The sequence below is a fragment of the Berghia stephanieae genome, chromosome 3 (assembly GCF_034508935.2).
Source record: "Berghia stephanieae isolate SIO BIC M18660-M18661 chromosome 3, UCSD_Bste_1.3, whole genome shotgun sequence".
Classification (NCBI taxonomy): Eukaryota; Metazoa; Mollusca; class Gastropoda; order Nudibranchia; family Aeolidiidae; genus Berghia; species Berghia stephanieae.
In genome coordinates, this window is record NC_088362.1 from 102,765,743 (window position 1) to 102,793,386 (window position 27,644).

Here is a 27,644-nt window from a genome sequence, read left to right on the forward strand (position 1 = left end):
ATGAGCTCCACCTGAAGTCCCAGGTTTAAGAGTTTTTTTGACAAGATGGATCATTTTAAGCGAGGCATATTTAATTTAAAGGACGACTTTTCTAGCCAAAGTTTAGAAAATGTGTGGGGGTTTTAGAAGGGGGGGGGGGGGGGAGGGGGTCAGACTACGACACAAGAAGATAATCTAACGACGAGACTTCTATACAATGACAAAACATTTTATTTCCTGTTGACCAGAAAACATTTACTTCATTATATCGAACAATTAACCCTTTCCTCACCAACTATAGGGAAATCGTCACATCCGTTATGATGGAACCAACATTTTTCTTATTCAAATTTTGTACATCATAAAATTTAAAGAAAATGAACAGTGTGTTGTAAAGCATGTTTTGCTACAAAAATTATGTATAGGAAAAACTTTACCGCTATTGTGTTTGAATGATAAAAAAATATATGTTTGTGTTAGTTGGGTGTGAAGTTTTTGGGGAAAATCCTGAAAATAGCTGGTAAGGAGAGAGTTAAGATGAGATTTAACTGGTTCAAACATCTCAAATCTGAGACTTCATAGATGTGTCGAATTTGAGACTTTTTTGAAGGTCATCAGAAATCGATTTGACCAATATACGTTTTGTGATCGAATGGAGACAACACAACAACGGGGGTGTATGGCATAACATGCACGACTCACGTTGACCTCAGTATGAAGTCTCCAAGTTTCAATGTCTTTCAATGCTTGCATTTTTACTTTGTAAGATTCCATGATGCTGTCCACACTTTTCGGCCATTTGTGACCCTCCGTCTCAAAGCGGTATTATGTCGGGATGATTCATACCCCAAAAAGTGAATTTAGAGATAGAATGATGAGAAATTCGACCTTAGAAGTTTTTGCAATGCAAGAAATAGTATTTATACTCCAGCATGACGTAGAGAAATTAAACCCAAGTTTGATATTTGTGGCAATGAATTCAATTTCCCTAAGCGAGTGTATCCCGACATAATACCGCTTTGAGACGGGGGGTCACATTTATTGTACGCCTTACGGTGTCGAGCCATTTAAATATAATAAATTGCATGCAACTTCCAAATGGTTTGTGGGGTTATGTGGTATGACACTTGCTTCCAGATCGGAAGGTCCTGCGCTCGAGCCTCGCTCCGGGCATTGTTGAGTCCTTGGAAAAGGCTCTTTACTCACATTCTCTCACCGTACTCACGTGTAAAATAAGTACCTGGCAGTTAACAGCACTGTCTCTGTCCGAAAAAAAATTGTAATATCGTCTAACAGGTGTCATTTCCCATCTACAAGCTAAGTGTTGCTGTTGGTCAGGGACCTCTTGTAAAGCACTTTGAGCATATTAAGAGGATATTGCGCTGTATAAAAGCTCATTTTTTTTAATTAAGAAGAAAAAATAAAGAGCAGCCAGGAAAGAAGCAGATACACTATAAATTATCATCGTGATGGGGAAATATCGGAAATTGGCCAAAATCGAACACTTAAAAACTGTTAAAACCGATTTTTTATCTTTTCAAAATCCACGCGTGTGTAAATAATACACACTCAAACACACACGCAACTACACATAAAGAAAGACACACAAACACATACAAAATAATATCCAACTGCAGATCAAACATACCGCCCCTGCCAGCTTATAAAAGATAACATAAACGGCGCAGATAAAACGTATTCTTTCATAATATTCTATGTAGATCAAAGGGAAAACAACCGAACAAACTTTCCATTCCAGAAGCAAACAAGGCGACTTATGTGAATAACAAGCAAACAAGGCGGTCTGTGTGCATGCATAACGAACCAAAAGAATTCCTAAGAACGCCTAATATAAAATTGAATTTAGAAATTGCGATAAAAGAATGTGTAAATGTTGCTGGTCGAAGCTCGAAGAAATAAATAATAATGTGAAATTGAATGTAAGCTTCAATTTAATTACAAAAACAGATAAAATGAACGTTTCGGTTTTGTTTATTCATCTTAACCACGCCACTACCACATTAGCTCATTCATCTGTGGCGTTTCATTCATCCTGACTTGTTGATAAAGGGGAAATCCGAAACGTTCATTTGATCTGTTTTTGTAATTAACTTGAAGCTTACATTCAATTTCATATTATTATTTAATAAAAGAATGTGACAACTTGAGCTTTTATATAGCGCAATGCCCACTTAACGTGCTCAAAGCAATTACTTTAAAAGGGGTCCCTGACCAACAGCAACACGTAACATGTAAGACGAGACAACGCTGTTAATGGCCAGGTACTCATTTCACGCCTGAGTACGGTGAGAGAATATGAGTAAAGCGCCATTTCCAAGGACTCAACTATGCGCCGAACGAGGCTCGAACCCGAGGACCTTCCGATCCGAAAGACAGTGCCATCCATAGACCACATGGCCGCACAACTAGAATAAAAAAAGTTATACGTTAACGCCATTGTGTCCTTTTTAAACTTGCTATCTAGTGAAAAAAAATATTTAAAAGTTCCAAAGCTTTTCTAATTAGATTGTTGAAAATAAAAAACAAGATTAAAAAAAACTTTACTCTCTCGCGTCGTCAAAAGAACGATAACGAAATCAATTTATTATACCTTCCGTAAAACTACAATCAATCATTCATTCTTTTCCCTTCACCCTCCCTGTCTCTCTTCACCCCTGTCTTATCATTTCTACTCTACATATTCTCAATCCATCCACCCCCCCCTCTCCACATATACCTCTCTCTCTCTCTCTCTCTCTCTCTCTCTCTCTCTCTCTCTCTTCTGTATATTTATTTACCTACCTATCTACTATTTTCCCTCTACCCCCTTTTCCCCCTCCCTCCATCCATATATACCCCCCTCTCTCTCTCTCTCTCTCTCTCTCTCTCTCTCTCTATCTATCTATCTATTTATTTACCTACCTATCTATTATTTTCCCTCCACCCCCTCTTCCCCCTCCCTTCATCCTACTCTCTAATCCTCCATATCTTTCTCTCCCCTCTCTCTCTCTCTCTCTCTCTCTCTCTCTCTCTCTCTCTCTCTCTCTCACAAATAAAAACCGTTTAGCTATCCGATCAGTCTTGCCCCCAAGGTAGTCGACCATGATAAATGAAATCGATACCCCATTTTAATACTACACTTCTGACAATCTAAAATCCGGTTATCATTACTAGGGAAGCCAACGACTCAATCAATGGGATAATCGATATACTTTTAATGGCCATTTTGTTTCCACCTCCGCCAAACTAAATGACAGCTTTGATGAACAATATTCCAGTTTGAGTTTGAGGCAGAAAGTAACAAACAGGTAACTAGATAATTATATCATCAGACTTGCCTGGGCAACTAACAAAAAAAAAAACCTGAATCCCTTTGGTCATAAAAAATAATTAAGTAATAAATAAATAAACAAATAAATAAATAGATAAATAAATAAATAAATACATAAATAAATAAATAAATAAATAAATAAATAAATAAATAAATAAATAAATAAATGATCGAATTTTCGAAGATAACGATTGCATCAAGCCAACCCGAAATGCATGGACTTCCACCCTTATTTCTAAGATTGTCATTTAAAGATACTCTAAGGTTGATGTTTGTATAGCTCAATCACACCCTTTGAAAAAAAAACCTCACAAGTTTTTCGTTAAGAGCATCTTAAAAATCCAACTTCCGTGGGGAATTAAGCCAAATTTGACTAAGAGACTATGAGGAGACTGGAATAGCGCAGAGCGAAAAGTGCGCTAAGGCAGGACGATTTGCTATCTGTCAATGTCCAACGATAGGTATTTATTCTCACACCAGTGAACGGGGCGATATTTGTCAAGTGCAGTCCAAAGCGACACAACCTCGGAGTTGGGAGTTTTCAAATTCACTGTCAAGCATCCGACCGCTGATCACTCTTAACTTCAATTTACCTTGTTACATGACGAGACACCCTACCGTTAAGCTACTGCCAAAAAAAAACCCCCACAAAAACCCCGACAAATTTTAATAAATCATAATCAGAAATATCGTCCTTCAAATATGTATCGTTTAAAATGACCGTCACCTTGTCAAAAACGCTCAAATATTGAACTTCAGAATGACCCTCACCCTGTCAAAAACGCTCAAATATTGAACTTCAGAATGACCCTCACCCTGTCAAAAAACGCTCAAATATTGAACTTCAGAATGACTCTCACCTTGACAAAAAACGCTCAAATATTGAACTTCAGAACGACTCTCACCTTGACAAAAAACGCTCAAATATTGAACTTCAGAATGACCCTCACCTTGTCAAAAAACGCTCAAATATTGAACTTCAGAACGACTCTCACCTTGACAAAAAACGCTCAAATATTGAACTTCAGAATGACCCTCACCTTGTCAAACAAACGCTCAAATATTGAACTTCAGAACGACTCTCACCTTGTCAAAAAAAACGCTCAAATATTGAACTTCAGAATGACCCTCACCTTGTCAAAAAACGCTCAAATATTGAACTTCAGAACGACTCTCACCTTGACAAAAAACGCTCAAATATTGAACTTCAGAACGACTCTCACCTTGTCAAAAAACGCTCATATATTGAACTTCAGAACGACTCTCACCTTGTCAAAAAACGCTCAAATATTGAACTTCAGAATGACCCTCACCTTGTCAAAAAACGCTCAAATATTGAACTTCAGAACGACCCTCACCTTGACAAAAAACGCTCAAATATTGAACTTCAGAACGACTCTCACCTTGACAAAAAACGCTCAAATATTGAACTTCAGAATGACCCTCACCTTGTCAAAAACGCTTAAATATTGAACTTCAGAAAAACCTCATCTTGTCAAAAAACGCTCAAATATTGAACTTCAGAATGACCTTCACCTTGTCAAAAAACGCTCAAATATTGAACTTCAGAACGACTCTCACCTTGACAAAAAACGCTCAAATATTGAACTTCAGAACGACTCTCACCTTGTCAAAAAACGCTCAAATATTGAACTTCAGAACGACTCTCACCTTGCAAAAAACGCTCAAATATTGAACTTCAGAACGACTCTCACCTTGTCAAAAAACGCTCAAATATTGAACTTCAGAACGACTCTCACCTTGACAAAAAACGCTCAAATATTGAACTTCAGAATGACCCTCACCTTGACAAAAAACGCTCAAATATTGAACTTCAGAATGACCCTCACCTTGACAAAAAACGCTCAAATATTGAACTTCAGAATGACCCTCACCTTGACAAAAAACGCTCAAATATTGAACTTCAGAATGACCCTCACCTTGACAAAAAAAAACGCTCAAATATTGAACTTCAGAATGACCCTCACCCTGTCAAAAAACGCTCAAATATTGAACTTCAGAATGACCTTCACCTTGTCAAAAAACGCTCAAGCCTAGGAGGACTTCCTGAAGTCTCATGTTTGATTGTTTTTTGACATGACGTGTGTGGCGGGTTGTGTGTTATTTTTGTGGGATCGAGTCCAACCGATAGCTCAATGGTCTGGATTCGAACTAGTATGCGCGCTATGGCTCTCGTTACCAGCTGCACCACTCAACCTATATCACAAACGGCTCAGGTTTAATCTAGGGGAGATCAAGAATTGCCTTAGGGTCCCTTATAACTTAATTGTATTAATAAAAAGTGAGTCAAGACAATAGTAACGCCCAATGCAATAATAACAATTCTATACATAAAGTTTAATTAGATTGTACAGGAAAAGATAGAAGAATAAGTATTTATTTGATATCGGGAAGAATAGCTCTAATTGAGTGGATCTAATTTATTATTTATTTTTCTCTTTATTTTGATATAATCATTTGTGTCTGTGGAAAATACATTTGAAAATGGTATAAGCCCGTTTGGCTTATCTTTATCCGGCCGGCTTGCTTGACTGAGGCAAATGTATCAGCTAGTTCCAGGGTTGGCGCCTGCTTTGCAGAGTTTTCTGGACATCACAACAGTGTGTTGTAGTTAGGGGCTGACATCAGGGTTTACCCCTATACACGGACTGGGATGCAGGGATTCGGCACGACTGGGTGCTCCAATGACACGGAAAAGGACAAGGATCAGGACCAGGACCAGGATCAGGACCTTCATTTAAGAGTTAAAACAACAAGGTCTTAGAGCCAATCGAGCCTGTCCCTCGCCACCGAATCGTCCTGAGCGACACATCATAATAGCCTTTATCTGCCGACAAAGGCAAGGAGAAGCAGTAACTCCATGATAATGGTAGTTAGTATATGTTTTAAACATCAACTGACAGTCGAGCTATCTTACATGATGAGAATTTAACAGGGTTGTGTCCCTGGTATTTCTTTATATTTATATTAATTATAATTGAGGTTATGATGTGTGGCCGGCGATTGGCGGTGGGGTACAGACATTCAAGCAATATACATATTGAATATAAATGAAAAAAAATAGCATATATCATAACCAACTGTTAACTATAAAATAAGATACATATAGATATAGTTTTGTACAGGTATTCCAACCCACGAACATCCATGGAATAGCACAATTAAAATATATATACAAACTATAATAGTAATGCTAGATTAAATTGAATTCACAGTAATATCTCGTTCCATTTTGAATGTTAACCAACAATTCATTTTACCTTCAGCCGAGGGATGACAAACTTTTTTTAAGTTTGAAATTGGAGGGATAGCTCTTCTCTCTTGGGCTTCTTAGCGTGTGTGTGATTAAACTCAGAGATGACTTTGAGTTTTGTGAAATGAATTATGGGGAATAGCCAATCAGAAGAATGTTCCTGTTTTAGATAGCCAATGATATCCAGATGCTTTGGTAAGAAAGAATAACGGAGAATTACCGGAGAGCTAGACCTTAATTGTAATTTTAGCTACTCTTGAACGAGACAAGACCTCAGGGCCTATGCACGATGGCGTCTTGTTTGGAAAAGGTAATCAGCAGGAGGCATGAATACAATGGGAAGACAATTTGAACAGGTAAATAAGCCTTAAGCTGAAAGTGAGTGTTCCGTTATACAATGGAAATGTTTCCCACCTAACGACCAAAATTTCCGTTAGAAAGATTTGGGGCTTTATTGGAGAAAGGCTGTCCATGTCTGAGTATTTTTAATGGAGGTGTTGATCAAATATATGTCTCGTCCACTAGGTTTGAAGTGGTTTTGAACGGGACGCTGACGGACGACAAAGAAACCACGCAGTGAAAGAAAATCGCTCGTCACAACGTGGGTCATTTAAATTTAAATAGAGATACGAATATTGACTATGACACTAATTTATGTATTATATATTTAGTACTCAATACTATCAATTAACATTGAATTTTTATATAATTTTGATAAAATGTATCTATGCGCGAAAGTAACACAGAGCATTTAAAAATGTTTAGAACCTATTAGCTCATTAAACGATACGATACGATTTTAATGGATTGATATCTGAAGGACGAGTCTTCTGACCAAAATATTTAAAACATGATTTCTTTTCCCCCCTGAGTACGACAGGATACAGCTGATTCGCTCCAGGGATCAACATTACAGGTACATTGACGAAGCGTATCATTTTAAAAACATTGATTTAAAAGCTTTTAATTCAATTATCGATAGAGGTGCCATGCCTGTCATCGACCAGGTACTTGTTAGACTTAATTAAGTGAGATGGGGGAAAATGTGAGTAATTTGTAGCCTATTCCAAGAACTCGAGTTGCCAAAAGATTCTTAAACCTGGCACTTCTAAATTCACTGGAGAAATCTTAAGTTTGAGAATATTTCGACTTCACGTGGGTCACGTTAATGTATATAATATATCGAAAAAATACAGAAAAAATTGGCCAAAAAATGAAAGACGGGGCAGACCAGTTGCCGTTGGCTAAATATAAACGGTTTGTACGTTCTGTGGCTCTGAGGTCGAGTGGTATCATATTCTGCTTATGATTTGTAGGTCCCGGGTTTGAGTCCCACTGTGGGCAGCGAATGTTGAGTCCTTGGAATAGGCTACATTTACTCACGTTTTAAAAAAAAAAAATTATCACACTAAAGAGAAAATGGTACTTGGTCGGTAACAGTAACAGGGTATCTATGTCGAAAAAGGAACTGCAATGGCGCTTTACAGCCGGCATGTCTCATTTTACATGCTCAGTGACGCTATTGGCCTGTATGGAGCACCTTGGGCACAGCTGTTAGTGACTATTGTACTTGTCCTATACAAAAGTTGGTGTTTTGTTTTAATGTGATGAACGTCTAAATAATGCATATTATTGCTCGTAAATTACGTTTATTGTTTGTTGTTGAGAGGTTAAATAGGCCTGGCACGATTAGGTCATAGAAAAAAAGTCCCGATCGTAAAATAAAGCGGCCACTTAAGACGACACCTTGTGGAAACACCCTATCTCAATGGACAAACATAGATACAGAAAAATCCCGGCGGCTCCGATAAAGGCAATAAAGAAATAATAATTATTATGGGCCCTTGAAATCTACGCGAGTAAACAGGAAAAGAATAGTTCATTTACGCCAGTGTAATAAAACCAAAGCCATGCTGTGTGTCGTATGTACTAACAAAATGCACTATAATAAGATTTTAGACTGAAAAAGTTTCATCTCATGATATATACTGATAGAGTAAGGAAACTCCAAATTGGCAATAACAACAAAAATAACCTTAAAACTAAAGACTTCAAGAGGATTTAGCTTTAACTCTTAAGTCGTGCTGAATGGAGGATTGGGGTGTGCGTGTGTGTGTGTGTGTGTGTGTGGGGGGGGGGGGCATCACCTGAATCTATTGATTTGAAATAAGAAATTTACAAGCCGACAGTTTAAAACAGTCTGCCATTTTACGGCTGTTAAGCTAAAAGAGCCCCGTAAATTGGGGGCTGTGTTGCAATTATAACTTGATCAATAAATTTTGTTTGATCGACAGCTATATAAACCGCTATATAATAGGATTCCTACGGTGCTACTCGTAATTAGATAAATAAGAAGAATGAGGAGGAGGAGGAGGAGGAGGAGGAGGAGACATTGGGTGATTCCAAGAGAGCGATCATAAATTATTATAGCGAATTCCACCAAATGTAACCCGGACATGGTTGTCACTCGCCTATTTATTTATCTACATCCATGCTTAGACAACGAAATGTAACATGATGGTGGTAATAAAACAAATTGAACCATAAGTGCGGCTATGTGTCTAGTATGACACTCGCTTTCGGATCGGAAGGTCCTGGGTTCGAGCCTCGAGCTCGGCGCATAGTTGAGTCCTTGGAAAAGCTCTTTCCTCACATTCTCTCACCGTACTCAAGTGTAAAATAAGTACCTGGACGCTAACAGCGTTGTCTCTGTCATAAAAAAATTATAATATCGCCAAACAGGCGTCATGTCCCGTCCTACATGTTAAATGTTGCTGTTGACCAGGGACCCCTTGTAAAGCGCTTTGAGACACACACACATGTAGTGGATATTTTAAAAAATAATTTTTTAATACAAAACAAAAGCTGAAGCACTCAATAACGAATCGCTTTTTATTCAAAAGTATCGAAATACTTCAGCTAGCCGATTTCGATACTGATAAAACACGACCACATCAATCATTGAGAGATCTTTCTTTACAAGGAAATGCCCTTGTCGGTTACACGAGTGTTAGTGGAAATCGGTAATAAAAATACAAGGCCTTCGTCAGCACAACAATACACAACTTAACGTAGAAAACAAATAAAATTTAAAAAGTAAATCAAATGCAATTTGTGTATTGTTGTGCTGACGAAGGGTTTGTACCCGAAACGTCCATTGTCTGTTTTGTTCCCATACGAAGCCTCTCCATTAGTTAGTATTTTTACGATCACCGACTTAGGCAGCCCCTACCGTTTTCTAATAAAATACAACCCACCCAGTCATGATCATTAAGTAATCAGGTGAGCGGTAATGAGTATAAAGTCATATTTTTACTATCTAGTCCCGGCGAAGCGTCCTTGTGTTTTGGCACGAAAATAGATATATTAGCAAATGGGTGTATAATTCAGTGGCAAGAAATACTAGAAAAGAAATATTTAACAATTATCCACCTCTTCCTCCCAAAATAAGTCAGCCTTTCTCTAGGTTTCTACTTTTGTCTGGCGCTGAATAAGATATAGAAGTCGTGACGTCACATCTTACCCACTTCCGGTTCAAAACTCTCTGGAAGTGTGCAACCAGTTCTCCAGGCAGATAATGCATAAACAATGAATAGGGTATAAATTGAACCATAAGGGGGCATAACTGTTTTAGAAGCAGGATGTATGTATAGGCAGATTATTATGATTGCAGGGCATAAAAAAAGCGAGGATGGATGATCTTTATTGACGAGCAGGCTAGACAATAAGCTGTCAAAACCCTGAAACCAGAAGATCAGTTGCACAACGTCTGTATCCAGCCCTCCGGGGACCTTCTTTCAAACTTCCAAGGAAATTGGAACCAGCATTTTGACTTGACACTTTCGTTCCCTATTATAGACATAGTTTCGGGTTTTTCTTGACTTAAAATTTTTTTAATAGAGCATTTATATAGTGCAATATCCACTAAACGTGCTCAAAGCGCTTTCCAAGGGCGCCCTGGCCAACAGAAACACTTAACATGTAGGACGGGACATGACGCCTGTTACTCGAAATACATTTTTTTCGGACAGAAACAACGCTGTTGACGGCTAGGTACTCATTTTACACCTGAGTACGATGAGAGAAAGTGAGTAAAGAGCATTTTCCAAGGGATCAACTATGCGCCGAGAGCGAGACTCGAACCCAGGACCTTCCGATCCGAAAGCGAGTGTCATACCACTAGACCACATAGCCGTTCCCTATTATAGACATAGTTTCAGGTCTTTCTTGCCTTTTTTAAAATATATGTCTTGCATGCATCCGCGCCTGCTCTCTGATTATTATCACCTCCTTAACTTAAAGAAACTTCCACACGTAGGTGATTTTTTTTACGGTACTTGCAGTGACTTTATTACCCACTGATAGTCTGATAGGATTTTTCCTTATGATTTGTCATTTTGCCCAGGCCCTAGATATGGTCTGTTGTCTTCAGTTCAGGATATTAAATAAAATATGTAATGAGGAACACACAACGTGCTTCGTGTTAAAAAAGCTGTCTTTAGTTGAAAACAAAAACAAAAACATGAGCTGTCAACCTCAATACGAAAATAAGGTGTAGATAGTGTGCACAAAGTGTACACGTCAAAAACTGAAACCTGCAGTCAACTACCACGTTCAATAATTAATGTTGGAAATAGTCATGTCGTTGTATGGACAAAGAATTCAAAAGCTTAATATTTTAGCATTTAATAACATTCTAAAAGTAAGTAATTATCGTATAATATAACAAATCGCGTGAAAATGCTTCTTCACAGCAACTATTAAGATAAAGGTGGTGAAAATAATCTAGCATGTCTAAAAACGTTTTTTAAAGTATGAGAGAAAAGGAATTAAAACAGTTAACTATTGAGAATTCATTAATATGCTTAGAATTGTAAAATCTAAGAGGAAAAGCATGCAAACGTATAGTTTTACAATGGTACAAATATGACTTTTTTATGGCAAATAGTACCAGTTGGCAACTTCGAAACATTGCTTGAATACCTCCTATCCAAACCCATCCACGGGCTGGGTGAATCGAAATTAATGACGCTAAGAAGCAAGTTAGTATCATGCAATGTACAGTCTTTCAAAGCCAGAATCAGAAGGCCTGTGGAGCCGGAGTTTATCCTGGTGTTTATAGCGTTAAAGGGATAATAACAACTGCTTGCTACCCGATGGATGGGGCACTTGTTTTTCACACAGTACTTCCTGTCAGATCTGATCCAGCAACCCAATCACTGCTAAATTATAAGCAGGATCAGAAGAAAATAAAAATTCCAGTCGTGCCTGAAATAGCTACCAGAGCCTTGTCTGTGAACCGAGTCATCTGCATATTGAACCATTGTATGCATTGCATATAGATACATAAATACATTGCCATACACTGACAAAGCCATTGTGGAAAACAAAAATCGATCAAGGTGGCTCCCATCTTGTAAAAAAGTCTAAAATCAGAGACTGTTGTAAGACCTCATGTTTGAGGCTTTTCGATGGGTTCCGAGCATGGCCGAGTCATATTTGTCGATCAAATGGAGAAGTAAAGGTTTTCTGGCCTACAAAAACAAAACCTGTACAGGGCAGCTTAGTAAACAATCTACATACCTACAATATCTGTGTAAGGTTGGCATCTCGATGTCAACGTACACACTTCCTCAGTATGTAAGCATGAATAACTGTATAAAAATGTTTCACCAAAGCAAAGTGAGAAAATAATCAAGGATGGAATAAACGCCGAACATCAAATAAATAAAAATAACAAAGAAAAATGTACTGTTGCTTAGGGAAAATAAGAGATATCTAGAAATAACCTGGAATTTAAAAAAAAATACTAACACGTAAAAAAAAAGAACCCCGAATCCAACTGAATTAAAAGCTAAAAATGTCTGTGGAAAGTAGAAAGCAGTAAGGTGAAAGAGTTCGATCACTGATCAATCCTCGACCACACGCCGATTGACGAATGACTGGAACTGTCATGTCGTGTGTGTAGCGTAGGCGGGTGGTGTCGGTGTCACTTAATTCCAGAGATCTCCTAAGATCTACGTACAGGGTTGGTGCTGATACTGGCCGTGTGATAGTGGTAGTTAGTCGTGGCAGTTATTGGTGGGGGTACATAATTCGTTATTGAGTGATTTATGTAGTGTTGGTAAACGGTGATGCAAACGTTGTTGTAAATGTACTGTGTGTATTATTACATGCATGCTAAAGCCACACACGAAAAGAACAAATCGTGACGTTTACGTTATCAATATATATAATATTATACACACACACACACACACACACAACTTAAAGCAGTGATTATAATATATTGATATAGTACTGTTCCACTGATCTACATTCTAAATACGCGCTCCACCATAAAATTCCTATCCGTCTCCCCCATGTAAGGATTCCTTGTGACAAAAACAACGACGACACAGCAACAATAACAGTAAGAGCAGCAACCAAAACGGAAAAAAACACAACAAAAAAACAAACAACAAAACATGTAAACCCTTTAAAGGCTCTTATATGCGAATATCCACAAATGCGCTCAAAGCGCTTCACAATGTCCTGACCAACCACATGTACATGTAGAACGGGACATGACGCCTGTTAGACGATATTACAATTTTTCGGACAAAGACAACGCTGTTAACGGCAGGTACTCATTTTACACCTGATACGGAGAGAATGGAGTAATTAGCCTTTCCAAGGACTCAACTACGCCGACGCGAGGCTCAAACCAGGACCTTCCGATCCGAAAGGGGTGTCATACCACTAGACCACATAGCCGCACTGTTCCACTGATCTACATTCTAAATTACGCTGCTCCACCATAAAATTCCTATCCGTTTCCCCCATTGTAAGGGATTCCTTTGTGACAAAAACAACGACAACAAAAACGACACAGCAACAATAACAGCAAGAGCAGCAACCACAAACGCAAAAAAAAAAAAAAAACCCAACAAAAATCAAACAAAGACAATGTAAACCCTTTAAATTGAGCTTTTATATGGCGCAATATCCACTAAACGTGCTCAAAGCGCTTTACAAGGGGTCCCTGACCAACAGCATCACGTAAAATGTAGAACGGGACATGACGCCTGTTAGGCGATATTGCAATTTTTTTTCCGATTTTACATCTGAGTACGGTGAGAGAATTGAGTAAAGAGCCTTTTCCAAGGAATCAAGTATGCGCCGAACGAGGCTCGAACCCAGGACCTTCCGATCCGAAACCGAGTGTCATACCACAAGACCACATAGCCGAGACGACCTTGCACAGACGACGTTCAATTTTAAGTCAAGATAATAAGATAAACTATTCATCATCAAGGGAAATCGAGACTTTATCCAAAGATGCGCAATGTTTTGCCATACCCCCCCCTACCCCCACACCTTTAAAAAATACTAAAAAGAAATCAATCAAGATTATAAAGATCTATTAAAAAATGATGGAAGGACGTAAAGTTCATTGGTTTCTCTGGTTAAAATAATGAAAAATAATCCTAAAACCGGGGCTGGAAAGGCTTCTCAAAATAGCAAAATTAGTAAACGGTGATAATATTTTGGTCCACATTATCCCTACACTTAAGAGACAACACTTCTCCTAGTCTTTTCAGGCCAGGTCATTAATGTCATCATAATCATTGTAGAGAAACCGATGAATGCAAGGCCATTTCTAGGATTCTTTGATTTACTTAAATCTGCTGTCACATGTGTCGAAACCTTAGGTGCCAGCAGGAAGAAGTACTAAAACCTGAAACTAAAATCTCGACACTTTGCCAAACCTGAAATTGTTCCTACTGAAAATGCGGCCTAAACGTTACTCTTATTTCATCACCGTTTTTATGCTATTAGGTCATTTTACTTAAAACACTGAAAACGGAGGTATTTGACTTCGAAATATCGCGAAACCGGTATTCCGGTATGAACCGGAAAACTGGCACCCATGTGTCGAAACCTAACGGAAATTTATGATCCCTTGGAGACATCCCCAATCGCTGCATCTCGCTTACACTGGACGACGATAGTCGATATTCGGCAAAGCTCATACTCACTTTCTCTAACCCCCCCCCCCCCCCCCCCCCCGCATAAAACATTCCGCCACATGTAATACAGACCCAATCAACACTGCTGGACGGACAGGGGAAGAAGGGAAGGTCTAAACAATATCTCGACTGCATCATGGATCGCTGCGTTACCGAAACCCCGATAGAAAAAAAAAACAAAAAATAAATAAATAAAGTCATTTGTTTAATTCGCATTTAGCATGAAGCACCAACCAACTCTTATTACCTTCTCTGGCTTTGCCAAATTTCTGAACCACTGGACGTGACAGCAGTATGGGCCAGGTGCCGTTAAGACAGTAATCCGACTTAATCCCCGAAAGAGTCCGCACAATAGAATTAGGGGCCAATAGGCTTTCGTTTGATTAGAGCGACATATCAAATGCAGATTCTGGTCCTTCGGTTCTTGGCAATGTCATGGATTATGTAACATGCTCAGCAAACCTACTTTTTGATTATTCTCAGCTCACCCTGTTTGATTGTTGTTATTTTTTCCATGTGTAATAATAACCACAAGCAAAATTAACAAACACGAGCCGTTATAAGCATGTTTAAAAAAAATAAAAAATAAAGGGGGGGGGGGGAATGAGTGCACAAGGCATCGTCCGTAAATGGACGGGAATCTTTCCTTGGGCAAGATTATTACAGTAGAGTTCGTTTGGATCAATAGTTCTACGAAGTAATATTGGGTTTAAAAAAAATAAACAGGAAAAAAATACAACTAAAAAAACAAACAAAACAATAAAAAACAACACCCCCCCCCCCCCCCAAAAAAAAAGAAAGAAAAAAAAGAAAAGTACAAAACAAAACAAAAAAACCCGGGGGTTGCGACATGTATAATTTGTTATTAAACCAGAAATTCGATTCAAACGTGTCCGTTATATCGTCTCAAATGTCGACGCGAAGTGCTTACAATTGAATCTTAAACTGAGCACATACATTTTGAGTAAAAACAATTTTCTTTAATGAGAGAGTGTCGATTCTGACCATTTTGGTTTCACAATCAATGATATTCTTAATTCTTCATCGAATTCATTCCCACATAAAACCAGATAGACTCGATGAGCTACATATGCTCTTCACAGTATTTCTCAATTATTCACTCATTCGGTAGCTCTACTGATGGTGTAGGCCGAAGACATTGGGTAACACGTAGAAATACCAGTTTCTATCGTTCTCTATGTTACAAACGTGTTGCTATAATATTGTCTGCTCGTACGCTTAAACTTAAATACATATACACACATACGTGAGCACTGATAGGGAGAGAAAGAGAAAAAAGAAGACGACGACGACGACGACGAAGAAGAAGAAGAAGAAGAAGAAGAAGAAGAAGAAGAAGAAGAAAGAAAGAAGAAGAAGAAGAAGAAGAAGAAGAAGAAGAAGAAGAAGAAGAAGAAGAATGAGGAGGAGGAGGAGGAGAAGAAGAAAATTGACTAATCCCCCCCCCCCCAACACACAAACACAGCTTTTTTATCTCAAAAATCGACGAATTAAAATAACACCCAACTTTCAAAAACTCAGTATGACGCCATTTTTGTCCTCTCATAAATGATTCAGTAGCTGGGCCTGTTTGATCTGAGGGAAAGTACTTTGCAATTATATAAAGCCCTAAACAACGGGTAACATGTAATTGCTACTATCCGTTTAAGGTTAGAGAAACCAGCTCCATTGTCCTAATGGAACTGACGGAGGGACCAAGTTTTTGTTGTTCTGTTTGTATTGTTTTTTCTTCTTCTTCAAAAGAGAGGATAATTTATAAAAAAATAAAATACATTTGTTTTGGTCTTAAAACGTTTCACAGCTGACGACAGATTTAAAAAAATACACAGCCTAAACTAAACACTACACACGATCTACAAATATCACACATTATACATCCCAATTTATCACTGACCTTCTAAAAGTAAGTATTGACAAGGAATCTTTTAGACCCATAACATCCTGATGTTCCAATGTATCTGAGGCCTGAGACACTTGCAGAAGAAGTAAAGAGCGACTCGACGAAAAAGACCCGCTGTCAGTTGCGCTCGTTAAACGAATTTCAAACACACTTTAGGTACTAGGTACTGACTTCAGAATTCATTTTACAAACACAAACATGTCCAAATCTCATGTGAACGGCGAGAGAAAACTGGAGACATGGAACAACAATATATTCGACTATTATATTATTTATGCAGTACACCGCCAGTATTCTCCACACCAGCTTTGTTGTACCACCGGAAGAAGAGGCACGCGGTAAGAGTAAGAAAAGGAATCAGTGCGAACCACTTGATTGATTGATACAGACGACGCCACTTGATCCCAGCACCTCGATTACGCGGTTGTTGCTAATGGTGCTCACTAAACAGTTATGCGAAATTTTGAATAAAATCAGAATGAAAAAGGACAGCTTACAGGAACTGAATAAATGCATAAATAGATAGATAAATAAATAAATATAGATAGATAGATAGATAGAATATTTTAAAAATATAGCTATATAAATTCTGAATGAAATGTAAATTTGGTTATAAACGGCTTTCTAAAATGCATTGAGCGTGGTGCATATGTCACTCTTTATATCTTCATTAATTTTTTTTTTTTTAAATAAAATATTCCAATTCGACAAATGTCGTATTTTATGACGGGGACAAAGACGACAGCAGAACAAGCACACACCTAATATAATATCTGTCATCTTCTTCCCTACAAAAGAAAAATAATAATGACAACCACATTCAAGAGCAGACGTTCTTTAATAATATAATATCTTGATCTTTTAAAAAAATGGAAGCCAAATGAAAACCGTTGTTTTTGTTTTATATCCCCCCCCCAAAACAAACAGCAAACAAACAAATAGACAAAAGAACCTTTAATAATAAACAATCAAGGAGGACAGAAGTATTCCAAGCTAATTAGCGACAGAGAAAAGTTTTAGAGAGAACCAATTGCCTGAACCTAATTTGTGTTAAATAATTTTCACTGTAATATTTTGAAAGATGTTGGTTGTTGTTGTTGTTTTCCCCCTTTTCTTTCTTTTCTTTTTGGTTTATTTTGTTTTCAACTCTTCTAAAACATTAAAAAGTTTAAAGTACTTAAAATTGCAGTCTTGTTTTATTTTTCCTTTTAAGATGCTTTATTAAAATGGCTCGACACTCGGGATAATTAAGTTTCATGTACACCCACCCACCCCACGGACACAAAAAATCTTATGGCATTAGGATTGCCGCTGCAGTTTCGTCAAATTGCAGATCATTATCATTCTAATCAGAGGCCTAACGGATTGTTTGTTGAAAAACAGTCGACCGGGCAGAAAATGCATTTATCCGAGTCAAGCTCTCCTGCCTGAAAAAAATGCACACATTAAATCTGATAAACAATCTAATGTTATAGAAACCAACAAGTCATTATATGATCGCTTTAGAAATTTAAGGGAAACAAAAATAAATTTTAAAAAAAATAATAAAAAATAAACCCAGACCGCTACAGGTGAATGGGTGAGAATTGACTGGAAACAGCGTGATATATGTTTATTACTTCCCCTGACAAGACATTCTCCAAAAAAGGTCGTGCAGGTTGAAAACGAAGCAATTTAGTCAACAACATTATGTATTCTACAAATGAAGCAGAAAAATCACGGGGCTCAAAGGAACCCACTTTTTTTTTCTTTCTTTTTCTTTTTTTTTTTTATTGAATACACGTACGTACAAAATGTGAGTGAATTATTCAGCGAGATAAAAAAAAACAATTTTAATAAAAAGAAAGAAAAGAAAATGCAATGAACCGTAAACGAGCTGTTGAAGTGGCCCGCTCTACAGAATAGGGTCAATATTGTATATATAAATTATTGTGCTCTTCAGGGAACGGGCAATGATATGTTATTTTATTAGCACTTCAATGCGGTTATCGATAATAGGGTAATGGCCCGATCGATGACTAGGTGACAAGAGGAAACGACACGGTACAATGGGGGAGAGAATGGGGGTGGGTAGGAGGATTTTGGCGTTGGAGCCAAAAAAAAAAAAAAAAAAAAAAAATTGAAACTACGGAAGAATTCTTTCTGTAACTTTCCAAACCGCGATTCTGCATTTTAAAGTGTTATTGAATTTTGATCACCTATGAGAATCTCGAAACCAATGAAGTGCGTGAAAAGTCTCATAAAGTACTTGTATTCTGACAAAACGTAGCTTTTTACCACTTTGGATAGAAAACTGTTTTACTTCAAATATCAATTCATCAAGATGACCACAGCTTGTCAAAGACCATCCTTTGAAGCATTTGGTTTTTTAAAGATGTTTGGTATACTGGGAGTCAATTTAATCTTTTGATATTCAAAGGAAAAGTGTCGAACCAAAAGATAAAACAAAAAAAAAAACAAAAAACAACAAAAAGAAAAAAAAGTTGATTTTTTTTTTTTTCGTTAGAGCACAAGCAGCCTTGGATGTGATTCTGAAAGTGAATCAAAAGTAACCAGAGAGAAAAGAAACAGACAATTTGGTAATTGAAGCAGCTAATTCGCTGTTAGAATTCTACCGGTTGGAATTGGAAGACATCAGGTGCAGGATAACTAACAGACAAAACTCGCTTCAGTCCAATAAGGTATAAAACACTTTAGAAATATAATATTCCAAACAAATCGGAATTCCACGAACACAGGCAGCTTAAATTGAAAAAAAATCAAAGACATTGCAATTCCAGTCAGAAGATAAAAGGCTGTCGACACCTTTTTTTTATGGGGGGAAGAAGGACAGAAGAAGAAAAAGGAAGAGAAACAGAAAAAGGAAGAGAAGAAGAAAAGAAAGAAAAAAGAAAAAAAAAGAAAAGAGAAAAGAAGAAGAAGAAGAAGAAGAGAAGAAGAAGAAGAAGAAGAAGAAGAAGAAGAAGAAGAGAAGAAGAAGAAGAAGAAGAAGAAGAAGAAGAAGAAAAGAAGAAGAAAAAGAAGAAGAAGAAGAAGAAGAAGAAGAAGAAGAAGAAGAAGAAGAAGAAGAAGAAGAAGAAGAAGAAGAAGAAGAAGAAGAAGAAGAAGAAGAAGAAGAAGAGAAGAAGAAGAAGAAGAAGAAGAAGAAGAAGAAGAAGAAGAAGAAGAAGAAGAAGAAGAAGAAGAAGAAGAAGAAGAAGAGAAGAAGAAGAAGAAGAAGAAGAAGAAGAAGAAAAGAAGAAGAAGAAGAAGAAGAAGAAGAAGAAGAAGAAGAAGAAGAAGAAGAAGAAGAAGAAGAAGAAGAAGAAGAAGAAGAAAGAAGAAGAAGAAGAAGAAGAAGAAAATGAAAAAGAAGAAGTAGTAGTATATTAATATAATAATAATAATAATAATAATAATAATAATAATAATAATAATAATAATAATAATAATAATAATAATAATAATATAATAATAATAATAATAATAATAATAATACACATTTATACAGCGCTCATTTTCGTGTAAAACACAAGCTCTGGGCACAAAGAAGTAGTAGTAGAAGAAGAAGAAGAAGAAGAAGAAGAAGAAGAAGAAGAAGAAGAAGAAGAAGAAGAAGAAGAAGAAGAAGAAGAAGAAGAAGAAGAAGAAGAAGAAGAAGAAGAAGAAGAAGAAGAAGAAGAAGAAGAAGAAGAGCAATAACCTAAGCTCACTATCCGGGTTTCACTGCAGCTGACGTCTGGCTCGTCTTCGACGTTTCTCAAGATAGAAACAAAAAGAAAATCTTACCCGAGGATATAAATAAAGGAAATGTTACTTAATCTATTTTGTTCATCTGTTTATGCGTTTTAATGAAGATGTGTTAGTTTAATTTAAACCAATCCAGAGCAGGGCTACAAAATGGCCAGAATTCCAAATTCGACATGAAAAGTGGCCAAACACTACTTACACTTTGACCACCTTGAAAACATCGATTTCGATAAGTAAAAAAGTTGAGTTGTTATTGTTTAGGGAGATGATATTTTGTTCCTTGTAAATCATCTCTCTGTTATGTATTATTATTTTTATTTTGAATGTATATGTAAGCATTTGAGTGTATTCCTCTTTGTTGGATTTTGTGCTTGTGTCTGGATGAGACTTGTAGGTGATTTCAAACTAAGTACATTGGTGGTATGCTTTTGGAATCTACATCTGATCCCTATTTGTTCTCAGTTCCCCTTTGTCTTACTTTTTCTTGGGTGCTTTAATTGTAATTCTAGAACTTTTTACTATCCCATTTTCTTCCTTTTTACTGGCGCTGATATAACCTAAATGTGTTGCAAGCGTAAAACCCTTAAAAACAAACAAAAGCATGCGTTCAAGTACCATTGAGAGTGTGCAGTTCAAACAAAATCATGCATTGCCACCTCTCAATTTTCTGCCTCCACTGGCCACATAGATTTAGATAAATTTATTTCACACCCTAGCTTGACTCAGTGGTTAGGACTAATCGATCTGCTATCCACTTTTTCACTCCGGAATAATTTTAATCGGTTGTTCTGTGTGCTAAGGTAACTCATATTTGAGAATCGCCTTTGTAAAAGTCCACAGGAAAAACAATGGACATGAAGTGTCTTCCGAATAAATCATTTCTCTCTCATTGGTAACTCATATTTGAGAATCGCCTTTGTAAAAGTCCACAGGAAAAATAATGGACATGAAGTGTCTTCCGAATAAATCATTTCTCTCTTATTGGTAACTCATATTTGAGAATCGCCTTTGTAAAAGTCCACAGGAAAAACAATGGACATGAAGTGTCTTCCGAATAAATCATTTCTCTCTCATTGGTAACTCATATTTGAGAATCGCCTTTGTAAAAGTCCACAGGAAAAACAATGGACATGAAGTGTCTTCCGAATAAATCATTTCTCTCTCATTGGTACCGATTGACGCTAATTGATACAATATCAGGTACTAGCTGACACCAAAAAGGTATCAAGTTCGATCACCCGCCGCTGCGCGGTGTGGCCTTGAGCAAGTCACCTCACCTTAGCTCAATTTGCGGCGCTGCACTACGGCTGACACCTGGGTTAATCCAGTCTTCCCTTGGAATAGACCATAGAGACAAATTCCCCTATGGGATGAATTTATTTTACACTAAATAACAATTCTTGTCAATTCGTAAATCACCTGGTTTGAGTGGGATAATTTTGTAAAAAGGCACAAAAGAAACAAAGGAAATTTGACAAGCATTGTGAAGTGCATCGAATATGCAATAAGTTTGAAAATACACTCTAGAATCATGAATAATCATCACTAATATGTTATCAGGTGTGGTATGACATCGGTATCGTTTAAAGTATAATATTATAGTATATCATTGAGATTTCGGTTTGTGTACTCGATAAGACCCCAAATTTGCAAGTATTGCATAAAGCAGATTAAGGCTCATTGGTAGAGTTTCCTTAAAAATAATAATAAAAAATAATGTTCCTCCCTATTATTATGGCTAAATGCTTGTTATCCACTTTATTTTACACCGTCCATACATACAATCTTCACTAAAATCTAACTAATGTCTTATTCATTCATACACATCATCATTGAATATTCTTTGCATTACAATTATAATCATACATTTTAAAAAAAAACGACAGTAATATTAAATTTCTGATAAAGCGGAATTAATTATGCAATATGTAAAAATCAGCATTGATTCTGACATCATATTACTATTAACATTACCATTAATAAAACAAACAAACAAAAAATCAAACCCCACCCAAAAAAAACCCAATTGATTCTAAAAGATTATATATGAAGAAAGGGAGATAGCTAACGATAGCCTTCTGTAAGCTCCTTGTGCTAAGGGAAACAACCCAAGTATTCCTTTAACTAGCCCTATGAAAAAATAAAACCTTGTACCTTTAAACTAACCCAAATAGGAAAAACAAACACCATAAGACCTTAATTAAGACCTATAGCTAACCCTTGAGCAAGTCGCCACTCCCACCTGTGTATTAGGAAGTGTCAATTGCCAAGGGGTGAGTCCTTGGTAGTTGACAGTTCATCAACTGCCAAGGAGTCAAATTGGGACTCTTCAGTTGCATGCAGTGATTTCAGTCAAGCCTCGATTTGTGCGCACACAAATCTCGAATTGCACCACTTTCTTCCAATCATTCATTCCTTGTCAATTGTGGAAAGGTTTCAGTCTACACTCGTTGGCATTTGTTTTTAAATTTTATAAGTCTTTTCACGAATTCTAAGAAGAGTTAAAATCATATCAAAACAAAAATTACTGTTGTTTTCGGATTCAGAAGAAAAAAAACAGAAGGACGAAGTGGCAAATCCCTGCCAAAGTAATAAATAATGCCCGATAGATTAAAAAATAAAAGGAGGAATTCCTTTGTTTAAAAGGAAATATACTGCACATTGTCACAATAAGGAACAATTCACATAAAATATTTGTACAAAAAGATCAGTGGCAGTTAATAATAAATAGTTGACAATTTGCCAACTGGCAAGGTCAATGACAAAAAGAGGAAATATGAGTATGAGAGAGGGAGATAAAGAGGAAAAGGAGAAAATGAGTAAATGAAAAAGAGATGAAGATAGATGAGAAAATCTTAGAAAATGAGAGTAATAATATTAATATTGTCTCACTATCACTCCATATTATATGATAGTTAAGTGTTGACGATTTACCAACTGACACGGTCTGTGGCTAAAAGAGGAAATGAGTGAGAGAGAGAAAAGAGAAAATGAAAAAGAGAAAGAAAATTTGAGAAAAATAAAGAAAATGAGAGAGAGAGAGAGAGAGAGAGAGAGAGAGAGAGAGAGAGAGAGAGAGAGAGAGAGAGAGAGAGAGAGAGAGAGAGAGAAAACGAGAGTAAATATTAATTGACGTCACTCCATGGCAGTTAATAGTAGATAAATGACGATTTACCAACTGCAAGGTCCATGGCTAAAAGAGGAATTGAGTGAGAGAGAAAGAAGAGAATGGAATAAAGAAAGAAAAGAGAAAACGATAGCATCATGAATATCAATAACAATGAGTGAGAGAGAGAAAGGAGAAGATGACAGAAACACACACAGAAAGTGGAGGAAATGACAGAGAGAGAGAGAGAGAGAGAGAGAGAGAGAGAGAGAGAGTGAGTGCGAGAGAGAGAGAGAGAAGAAAATGAAGAGAGAGTGATACAGAATAATAAATGACAGAGAGAGGCAATGAAAAAGAAGAGAAAATTATAGAGAGAAGAGAAAACGAGAGTATTAATATTAATAATAATAACACCACTCCGTGGCAATAACATCACTTACACTAACGTTATTCATATTCTGGCAGTTAAAAGTACATATGCGTAGTTGGTGAACTGAACTGACACAGTCCTTAGCAAAATAAAAGGTGGCGTTTTTATACACCTCCATTGGAGGTGTACAAAAACGCACCGTTTTTATGCACCTGCGTTGGCGGTGATGGTAAATTAATGAAAATGTTGCTGCAAACGTCCGTGAGGTTTAAATAGTTTTAGATTGTAGTTTAGCACGCTGCTTAGTGATTACCGATGTACAATGATAATAAATTAAAGAATAATAACAATAATTTTAAAAATCAAAAGTAAAAGAAACATGGCACACAAATACTGATCTCAAATAAATAAATAATTTTAGAAAATTAAAATCGAAGTTTTTTAAAAACATGATAAAAAGTTTCTGAAAAAAAAAATGCAAGAAAAAAAACCAAACAAAAACAAAGTAAATCCAAAAAAAATAAAAAATGTCAACAATGGGAATCGAACCCGGTACTTTCAAGGTTGGAGTCTGACAGCTTGTCCACTGCGCTACGGAGCCACCTGACTGTTCATCACATTTAATAAGGTCTTTCTAAAACATTATTTTACCTTCAATGCAACTTCTATTTTCTGGTTATATATTTCGATTTTTAAATTATTATTATTTTTATCTAAATTATTAACAAAAACATCCTACAGATGTCACAATATAACTTTCGCCATGTCCAAATACAGAAACACAATATCGCTAATGAAATTGGGTGGAATGCGCATGCGTGACGGGGGTGTATAAAAACGATCCGTTAAGAAGATACACCGTCAACGGAGGTGCATAAAAACACTACGAAAATAAAAAGTTAGGCCTTTTCTTATTGCCAGAAAATGTCTGTATAGAATAAAAAGCCTGGCCTTTTCTTATTGCCAGAAAATGTCTGGCAATAATCGTTCATCGCTATTGACAGACATGTCTGGCAATAACAACAGCCTAATAATAATTTTAAAAAACAAAACAAAAAAAACTAAAAATGACGTCTAAAAAAAATAATAATAATAATAATAATATATAATAATAATAATAATAATAATAATAATAATAAATAAAATAACTAAAAATAATTCTAACTTCTAACCGACTATACGTATTATTAGCTTCTATCTATCTAGACGTCTACTTCTATTATAATTTATATTCGACCGAATACTGGGAATCTCGAGCCCCATCTAATCGTCAGTGTCAAAACTTTTAACCCTCAGCCAAAGTCGAAGTCGAGAGTACCATTTCAACGCCAATATATGAATTTGAGCAAGTGTGGTGAGCAGGGCATGAATAAATATGAGTACTGACTTTGAGTGAGAGTGAGGATGCATGCATCGGCATCATTATCATCATGCATGCCCAGGCGAGTAATGAAGAATGAAGCCTTACCTTCTTGTACGACATTGTATGACTGATTCCTCGGGACGACAGAGCTGTGAATTTAACAGGAAGCTTCTTTTTGTTGTATTAATTTTACCACAACTCCTTTAAAATAAAGAAACAGTGGGCTTTTTGTGTTCTTTCACTCTGGTATTTCGCTTCAACTTCAAATGTTCACACAATGTTTACAAATTCCGGGATAGCGACAGTGAAGCGGAAGTTTTGGTTTGACTGGCTATATTGGATTGGAATAAATTTTGATTCAAAAATTAACCGATGAGGAAGTACTGCATAGGCGGTAAATATGAAGCGCAAAAACGACATTAGGGGGGGGGGGGGGGGGGGGGGGGGGGAATGAAAAATAATGTATCGTGAAAGTGTTTGTGTGTGTGTGTGTGTGTGTGTGTGTGTGTGTGTGTGTGCCGTGGTTTTTCCTTCTTGCCGCGCACGGTCAGGGACTGGAACCAGCTTGACGCTAAAGTGACCCGAAGCCACTACAATTGATGCTTTTGTGGCAAGTTGCTATGCAGATACTTAGACCTTACACCAAACCATCACTGACCAACGTTGACGACCCCTGAATGTCCCTGGAAATTGATTTTAGACTAACGATTATAAACAAGGAATACAGAGAGATTAGAAAGCAGTTTCATATTTGCCATAATAATCAACCAATTGTTTGTGGGCAATCAAAGGAAGAAGAAGTGTGTGTGTGTGTGTGTGTGTGTGTGTGTGTGTGTGTGTGTGTAGGGGGGGGATGTAAAAATAAATTCTTTCCCAAATGAAAAAGCTGATTATTTTTTCCGCTGGGTTAGGCGAATGGAAGCTAAACCTCTAGATATCATTGAACATTCACTTCCTTTCTTTTTCTTATCTTTTTTTTTTCACAATAAAATTCTCACGGCCAAATTCTCATCTGTTCTAAGTGGCACAAATTTTGTGATGTGTGTGATCAACTCACAATCGAAGGCAAAAGCTAAATATTGTCGTCTTTCAAAATGAAGATGATGGGGTGGTCAAAAGATCAAGAGTTGAACTTTTTTTTAAAAAAGTCAGAATCAATAATCGAAAATAAGGCAAAAGAAAGAAGGCGAGCACGGTTTCCTCGAACTCCTCGGGGCATGCGCAGAGTTCGAGAAAACCGTAATTCGATGCTTGAGGAAAGCAGCGAGAAATAGAAAGTCGCCCTTCAACTTCAACCAATGAAAATGGATGAGATGATCATCGTGTTTAAGATTTTTTTTTTTAAAGATCTGGTCTCAACGAGTTGACATTGAGCGGACGCCATTTAAATATTTTTTAAACGAAATACCCTTGAAAAATCATTGAGTCAAATCTGGATTCTGGAGTACCTACCCTAATTCTTTTGTTTTTGATAGAGCGTAGGTTCCTAACACTAACACACCCATCGGCACCCGAATTGTTCTCCGTTGTAGCAAACATTACGTCTCCTACTGCCTCTGGCCAGCTGCTTTTTCACAATTATTATAACGATATATAATTAATATCTCTTCCATTTCGCCCAAGGAATTCTTAATTAATGGACGATATTGTGGGTTTCCAATACACATCTCCAATGCAATCCAATCCAAAAATAGCTGCAGCTTCATGTGATGAAGATTGATGCAACTAGGTGTGATGGGCTGGCATTGACGTAATATCTAGGACTTCATATCTCTTTTTATGTCACTGCGTAATATCCATTTGTTTTAAACTGGTCGAGATAACTATAGAAAATCGTCGGGTTATTGGTTGCTTTGACATTTACAGGGATGTTGTTCCATGTGCGAATGATACTTGGAAAGAACGACTGTCTGTGCGCATTGATCATGGAATATGACAGCGCATATTCATTTTCTTTTCTTCCGTGGTTTTTAATGTGTTTATAGAGATGGTGGTGGTTTCCTGCCGGCCCTTGAACAACGTATTGAGCTTTTGCGTCTTTCTCCGTTCAATAAGTGGGGTCCACTTTACAAGCTCCATCGTGGCTTTATCGGTCGTAGTCATTACAGACAAATCAACAGCCCTTCTTTGAATCATTTCTATCTTATTGATCGATGTAATCGGTCCCATGTGCTGCTGTTGTATTCTAAAACAGGTCTTATAAATACTCTGTATCACTTTTCTGTCACTCTAGACTACAAATGTGACCTTTCGTGTAAATCCGGTATTATATCGGGATGAGCAGGATAATGAAAATTCAATTCAACATTGAAACTATAGTCAGAGGTATGAAATTTAGATTTTTAGTTCCTTTAATATATTCTTTCTTCTGGGTGTCTTATTTCTAGCTATGCGTTTAGGTAAAAGATTCACAACATTCGCCTGTCAAATTAAGCATCCAACACACAGAACTGTGTGTAACCTTCAACGTTTATAGTATGATAAATATAATTTACTCAGAACCCATCACTAACAGGCTGTCTAAAAATAAAAACAAAGAGCTGAGTGGCGTCAACTTGG

At 36.9% G+C, this 27,644-nt stretch overlaps 1 protein-coding gene across 5 annotated transcripts in view; it reads right to left on the reverse strand.

Annotated features, from left to right (window-relative positions):
* The window catches only part of LOC144969008 (centrosomal protein of 57 kDa-like), a 67,264-nt gene extending 41,773 nt beyond the window's left edge, over window positions 1-25,491 (reverse strand). Inside the window, exon 1 of one of the 5 annotated variants that reach the window (XM_078907950.1) lies at window positions 25,191-25,491. In XM_078907950.1, coding sequence (XP_078764076.1) covers window positions 25,191-25,205 — 15 coding nt within the window. In that variant the 5' untranslated portion in view covers window positions 25,206-25,491. Of the gene's footprint in view, window positions 1-12,167; window positions 12,543-16,511; window positions 16,858-25,190 lie in introns of those variants that run through there. The other 4 variants (XM_078907948.1, XM_078907951.1, XM_078907956.1 and 1 more) reach the window with 4 other exon arrangements.
* Window positions 25,492-27,644: the final 2,153 nt, after the last annotated feature.